General features: G+C 29.2%; 1 protein-coding gene across 1 annotated transcript in view; it reads left to right on the plus strand.

The window, feature by feature from the left end:
- LOC111088792 (anoctamin-8-like) overlaps positions 1-8067 on the plus strand; it is a gene marked incomplete at its 3' end in the record, with an annotated part of 96202 nt that overhangs the window by 84984 nt on the left and 3151 nt on the right. The window contains exons 5-7 of the mRNA XM_022399771.1: positions 1967-2213; positions 6416-6651; positions 7105-7221. Of these exons, the coding sequence (XP_022255479.1) occupies positions 1967-2213; positions 6416-6651; positions 7105-7221 (600 nt within the window). The remainder of the gene's footprint in view (positions 1-1966; positions 2214-6415; positions 6652-7104; positions 7222-8067) is intronic.

An 8067-nucleotide genomic window follows, 5' to 3' on the forward strand; every position in this document is an offset into this window, starting at 1 on the left:
TGATTGTAAAATGAGAAAGCATCATTGATAAGAATGGAGACTATTTCATTTAATCAATGTTTTGTTTTGATATATATAAATTGTTCAGGTTTTTTCATCTAAAAAAAAGCTACCTTAATTTTGAAATATCCCTGAGAAAATATTAATTTTAAAAATTTTCATTAAATACATAAGTTTGCAAAATATTTTAAATATAAATGTTTCCTTGATTGGAAAAACTGGCTAGAAAATAAATCTGTCCAAAAAAATAAATTAAATTGCATCCTTTTCTTCAACAGATAATGTATATATCTTCAGATGAAATTAGTCTATTCTGGTAACTAGGAACGAAGAAAAACTGTGTTCTTTGCCAAATCTATTTTGGGGTTTTGTTGGATGGATGCCATTAAGACTTAACAATACAGAACTTCACGTCTAATGATTAGGTTTCATTTATTAAAAATTTCTTGGTTGAGTGCATTTAATTAATTAATCTTACCAGTTATATTAAATATTATGTACGTTAATATTGTTAGCTTAAGAAATGTATTTTTGTAGTTAAACTCCCGGTATTTGTTTTGCTTTAAAGTTGATGGAACACTAATTTGAAAAAAACTGTAAGGTATTAATTTTCACATTTTTTATTGTGTTACATGTACTTGAAGTATAGTTTATTGAGTCTGATTAAAGTTTTTTTGAGGGAAATTAAGATAACTGATGTCTTGGTTTATTATTCTGTTGAAATGGTGTGTTTGTAACATGCTGTATTACTTATAAAATAAGCAGCTGTGACTTGCTTAAAGCCCAGATAAATTAATGTGATATACTACAACTAGTGCTACAGATGCTTGGTTTTGTTTTTGAATATGTATGTACAAAAAAAAGTAAAAAAAAAAATTGGTAAATCTTTATTTTTTGTTTATTATTTTATATTATACAACTATTTGTTTATTTTAACAATTAATTAAATAGATGTAACATACAGACAACAAGGGATTATTTGGTCCTTCAAGGCTGTCCTTGCTCACCCATCTTTGAGAAAAGTAAAGATTTAAACCCACATTTTATTTTTCAGATCCTCTCTTAAACAGCTAATTAATTAAGTTATTCCACAACTCAAGTCACCCTGTTAGAAACATAAAGCTGTCTGACTGAAAGTTTTGCCTGTCTTTTTCCAGATTTTAAACATCTGTCCTCATGTTCTGTTATGTTTAGAATATAGCACAGAGAAGTCAGATTGATCCCCTGGATGACCTTCCATAAAATAATCTTTTAACCAAGATACCTTAACCTATCCCTGAAAGACAACCCTTATGCTCCTAGAATCATCCTAGTAGCTCTGAGCCCTTTCCACTAAGTCAGAATCTTTTCTTAAATAAGATGATACAAACTATTCTTGTATTTCCAGTGAGGGCTAACCTTTCACAGGCTGAAGTAGAGACCAATTGTTTGGTATTGTGTCTATAACTATACCACCACAGACCTAGGTATACCAAAATGAACCTTGATTATGTATTTGTCCAGTTTTCAACTCACATTTATTATGTTTTCATTAAAAATTTGTCCTTCTACACCTGCTGGTTGAGGACATTATCATAAAATTATACAAGACAGTAACCAAACATTGAAGCAATCAAAGGGTTCAATATGAAGACAAAAGGGGGATATTTTTGAGGTAGATAGCATGTGTAAAATTTGCAGTGACCATGCATTGCTATAATAGGACATGTTAAATGTGATTACACCAGAGTTTTGGATTTTTTTATTGTTGGGTATATGATCATAATGGGTGAACTTGAAAGAAGATTGTGGGTTGTGAAGTTATTTCTATAAGGAGTAAGCATTGTTTTCATAATTGTATTGCAGTATATATATATCTTAAAAGTTTGTTTTGACTTTTAAATATATTAATAGCAGTTTTTCATGTGTGTTTGATTTATGACCTTACAAGTATATTCGAGTTTTTATGTTTGTATTTCAATCCCAGCAAGTCGACTAATTGGGAAACGACTTTCTGCATCTCGACAACTCCTTGCTGCTGGACAGGTATGGAAACATACGGTTCCCAGCCATGACTGTGACGTCGTGGTTACGTTTCCAGCTAATGTCAATGAAACCACATTAGTCTGGTTATTGACAAAATTAAGAACACGCTTATCAGATGTCACTGTTGAAGTTCGCCATCATCGGCATTCTGGAGTTTACGTCTTTTACTTAACTGCTCCGTATGAAAAGTAGGTTGTATGCACACTAATAGAAGTGTTTTATCACACCAGGAAAAACAGTTTATTTAAGAAGTATTCTCCCTTGTTTCTTTAGTCTAATTCTCATTCAGTATTAAAAAAATGTTATGTTTTCAGTTAAAATATATGACATTTGAAAATAATAAACAAACATTATAAAACTGTGAATGCTAAAAAAATACACTAGTTTTTATTTCCATGTACATTATTAAATGAGCTTTCAACTTCTTTATTGGACCTTTTTCAGATTTTTATAAATTATATATATATATGAATATTTCAAAACTTTTTGATAGATTGTTTAGGTAGAGTAATCGTGATGAAACTTACTTGAATGGACGGCAACTTTTGGAATTTCCTCCTCTACACTTGTGTTTCTACAGCAGGCAGATGCTGTCCATTCAACTAAGTTTCATCAGTTTTGAAATAGTTTATTACATGCACATTGAGCTAATACACATCAGCAAATGTTTCCAAAAACAATAGTAGAATTGTACAACAGTGTTAAGGTACAGCATAATTCACAACATCATAGAAAAATGTATATATGTAACAACTTTTTTGTGTATGTTAAAGTTTAACTTAAAACTGGAGTCAACATTAGAGCTGGGCAGTTACTTGATTAACCAATATAATTGATTACCTATGAGCATTGCTTACATTTATTAGTATCATGTAAAATAATCAGTTAATTAAAATTACAATTAAGGTAATTAATCTGATGAAAATAATCAATCAAAATTAGTATTTCCAATCATTACTTGTTTTTGTTTTTGCACCTATTCAAATGATTAAAATGTTGGTATTATGACTTGTCATGGTTATTTTTGGTTAGTTTAATCAGTTAGTATCATGACTCACAGTAATTACTAACTAATTGAAATTTACTTTCTTTATTACAACTACTTTTTGATATTTCCAACTAGCCAAGTAATTGAAATGTTGCCATTATGGTTTCTAATTATTAATCTTTATATTGATTCAAGTTTGTTATAATATATATATATATATATGTGTATATTCAACAGTTGATTAGTTAGTACATCAGTAGATCTTCTAACACAATTAAAATGCATTATCACAACAGCCTTTCATGCCATTAGCCATACCAGCAGAAATGTTGCCATATGGGTGGCTGTTTGTCTAATCTCAGTCTTCATATCTCATTGAAAAAAAAATTTAGAAAAAGTGAACATTTTCTAAAAAGGATTTTTTTCTGGGAATTACTGCACGGGAAAAGTGTTCTGATTGTGCTCTTTAGTCATACGCAACTTATTGCATCAAAATGATTCAATATACAGAGCTCAAAATTTTCATAAATTTTACTGATATAAACTGTAATGTTTTTTATATATTAAAAGTGGTACCGTTTATTAAAAAAATAATAGTTTTTTAAGAACTCCAGTTTCTCAGTGGTACATTTAAAAATTACATCAATAAAGATATAATCAAACCCTCACATACAGTCCTAGTGAAAGTTGTGTTCTTGTTGTGAGGAGAGTACTTTTACATAAAATTGTGTTCTGTGATAAAGAAATAGTTATCGCACATCCCACAGTTATTTTTCTAATTGTCTGAATCTTGAATACCCGAAGTGTGAAACTTTTATGGATTTTTGTTTGTGGTGCCATTCAATAGATGCCGCAGGAGTTTTGGTTACATACATAGATACTGACATACACACTACGTCTACTATAGTAAGGTGATCTTAACAAACGTCATCCATTACAACAACCTGTGGTCATACATTAACATAAAAATTGAATATAATAGTTCGTATTTTCATTGCATAAAGAAATTTGTATGCGTTTTATTTGTATTAGCTAATTCTACGTATGTCAAAAATCCCTATCCAAGTAATCAAAATATTTGCTATTAATACTTCCACTGGCAAGCACAGTCGTGACAGTATGTATGCCTGCCTTCTGCTTGTACACTACTCGAGAATATGAGGTTACATAACTAACCACAGTGATGCTTTTGTTCAAATTTAACTTGTATGTTTAATTAATGGTGTAGGTTTAACTTAACACATTGTATACTAATTACAAGCTAGAAACATAACTTAGGGTAAGATTGCTTTAATGAAAAAAATGTTATGCAAGTTAATATTCATTAGTTTTTATTGGCTCAAAGGAAATGTTGTTTGCCGAAAAGCTTGCTTTCTAAATTGTGTTTGTCAGAATTTACTTGACATGGACTGATACCAATCTTAGGTTATGTAACAATGTTAAGTTGCTAATCTGTTGACATGAACAGACTCCCTGGCTGTTGTCACCTGCTGCTTATACATGGCTTATTACACCAAGTCATTTTACTTGTTGATTTCTTAGCACATGTTTCAACATTTTCTACCAGCTGTATTATAAGATGTAAATGTATTAATCATTTTAATATGTTCTTTCTAAGCTTCCATCTGTATCAGTTACTTCTTGTTTATAAGCTTATGATGTTTTCAGTTATTTTTAAGTTTTTCAAGCCGATGATATAACTAAAACAAATTAAAGAGTAGTTCAAAAATGTTTTTAGAAAACCAAAACAAGTGAGAAGTAAGAATATTATTAGTCTTGTGTGAAAATAATTGATTAGTTGAATGTAGTTGACCCCAACAATTAATAAAGAAGCAAATTCAACTAAATACTTATTTCTGATAAACATGGCATTGTTGTCATTGAATTACACACAGTTTTCCTGTCAACTTAAAATTATAAACATCTTTGAGGCAACATAACATGATTTTAATATACCACTTAAATTAACTATTTTAATCATTGTTTTTTTATTTATAAATTATCAGGACATGTCGAATCATATTCCAATAGTATCTTCATCATTCAGTTGTCTTTACAAGTGAACTGGTACAACATTGTTGGAAAAGTCAGGATATTTCTGCAATAATTATGCATATTACACTGTATCTCATTATTGTTGTAGTAGCAGATATCTGTATTATTATCTGTGTAAACACACAGCCCATGGATCTCTAAAGTGTAACAATTAGCCTTGAGGGGGTTGCATGGCTGCTCAATTAATAGATTTGTACTCAAAACTCATTTGAGTATTTTTATCATTAAATAACATTATAAGTTTAAAACGGAAAACTGCACAATTTTTGGTAGAATGAAAAATAAATCTGAACATGATGAAGATAATAAACCTTATTTCCAAGAAGAGATATCGTGATAAGTTGTTGTTTTTTTAGCATGAAAATAGTTTAATTTTCTTTTATTTAAAAAGTTTATATCTAAGTAGTTGATGTGTTCAGTCTTTAAAATGAATTTACTTAATTTACATGTGCCAGAAAAAATGCCAGATTCTAAGTTCTCCAAACAGTAGATGTTCCTACAATATATTCTAGATGGTTCTGGTAAAAATATAATGTATGGTTAAGAATGCTTTCCAGTTTTTAAGATCCTCAGCTGCTCTCGAGCAATTAACCAAAAAAAAGATGGCTGTAATCAAGCTCATTTATGCATGAGTAGAAGAGTTTATGCTATATATTCATGTGTCAGCTGGATTTATAGCTGATTAATTTTAAGTTTGAATTGGCAACCAATAAATATTCAAAGAGAAGCTAAATGTGATGAAATTCATGAAAGTGTAATTTTGTAGAAATGTAATGTTTGGTATATTATAGATAAATAAAAAATTCTCAGTTATGGAACAGGAATAAAAAAAACTTAAAAACTGAAGCTAAATTTTGTTATCATACTTTTTAATTTAGTTCAATAAATTTTTCCTTTTTTATTTATTCAATTAGTGTGATAATATTCAGTAAAATGTTTTTTAATGTAAGTTTAATAAACATATAAATATAACTGTTATATATATATATATATATATATATATTTACACACAATAATAAATTTATCTACGAGCTGAAAGTTTGCCATTTATATATTAATTTTTATTTTTGACAAAGTCGGCTAATCCTAGGTTGTACAATATACAAATTGTAAAAGCCTGATTTATGAGATAAATGATACAATAAGGGTTTGAAGTTAATTCATATAGTAATTAAAGTATTAAACATTTGCAATTTAATTTAATAGTTTACTGTATAACACTTATGTTTTACTGGTATTCAGTTATAATTCACGGTTTACAATTTCTCTGTAAATAGGTGCCTAATGAGTCAAAAGTCATCTGTAATTTTAATCCTGTAAGTTTTAATAGCTTTAACTTGTTTCTAGCCTACTAAAAGGTGCTGAACAGTTGAGGTTACGAAAACGACTAAAACCAGTTTTTGGGGGTGGTATGAAAGAGTTTGTGTTTGAAGAACAAGATTTCTTTGAAAATGTGGAAGATTCTGACAACTTTTTTAGCTCACAGGAGAGACAGAGTATTGTTTTACACCTTCTCCACAGCCTAAGAGCAGACGAAGGAGACCACCTTCACTGTATTAATTTTGTAGAAGGACAGTCCGTCAGTAAGTAAAATAACTCTTTTTCATTGTTAAGCTATTACATTTTTGATGATCAAATATTTTTTTTTGTTTACTGTCGTATTCTCAAATGAATACCTGTTGTCTTATTACTATCTCTTTAGTTGCATATCTGCTGTCTACTTAATTTTATATTAAATCCTTGACTGCTATAATTAAATCCATGACTTAAACTGTGCCAAACACATAGTTTTGTTTTTCAATAAACCACATATCTTGGGTATTTGGTACACGAATACAGAAGCCTTTTAGAACAAAGCATAGTGACAAACATCAATGTCAAATTTGAGCACTTAATGCCAGTAAGTTATATCAAATATAATTATATTTACTTTTGTTTACTCTGCAGGGAAATTGTGTAGTATTGTAACTTGAACATGTTGAACTTTTGTTTATTAAACATGCACATCTAATATTATTTTTTATACATTTTACTAGTTCCTAAATGTCTAGCTACAGGAATTATCAGCCAAATTTTGCCCCTACATAATAGTGAAGCTTTAACAAGACTGAAGAAAACTTGGGTTCAAGCTTTCTTCCGATATCAACCACTGGGTAAGGTAACCACCATTTTTCAGTTCTATAGTAGCACTTCTAAAATTCCTTGGGAACTTTTTATGAAGTTAAATCACATAAAATTGTATGGTGTGTATTTCATCATAATATAATAATGTCTTCACAGAAGTTGGTAACCTTTGCTCTTCCTGGAAATCATGGGGTATCGATCGTAATTGTAGCAAAACTATGATTACCCTTTGACTCAAGTATAAATCACAGTTGTGTCTCCCTGTCACCAAGAAAAGATATAAAAATTAATACAAATTACTGTTCACAAGTATATTGGATGATGATAAAATATTTCTACAGTTGTGACAATCAGTTTAATTTTTTCATGAAATTTACTATTTTAAAATTAGTGCATTTATTTGCTTTTTAACATCATTGTGATGTACTTAGTTGTCAATTTGATCAAAGTTCAATTTATAAGAAATTCTGTAATTTTTAGTTTAGTCTGCAGTTTTAACGCATCTTATATAAGAATTAAAACATAATCATAGTAAACTACTCTTTATTTGCACATAAAACAGTATTATCAATTTTTTTAATTTACAACGAAATCACAATCTTTTACAATAAACAATGTAGGCCTGTTTATTTTGGTTGCTGTTGTAATGACTTTTTCAATGTTGTTATAATAGGGCTTTATGTTAATGATAGTCTCTTAGGTTCTTAATTTATTATATAGGAATGGGACAGATAGTAGTTGTTAATATAGTTACATTATGTAGGAATGGGACAGATAGTAGTTGTTAATATAGTTACATTATGTAGGAATGGGACAGATAGTAGTTGTTAATATAGTTACATTATGTAGGAATGGGACAGATAGTAGTTGTTAAT

Source organism: Limulus polyphemus, unplaced genomic scaffold (assembly GCF_000517525.1).
Source record: "Limulus polyphemus unplaced genomic scaffold, Limulus_polyphemus-2.1.2 Scaffold4445, whole genome shotgun sequence".
NCBI lineage: Eukaryota > Metazoa > Arthropoda > Merostomata > Xiphosura > Limulidae > Limulus > Limulus polyphemus.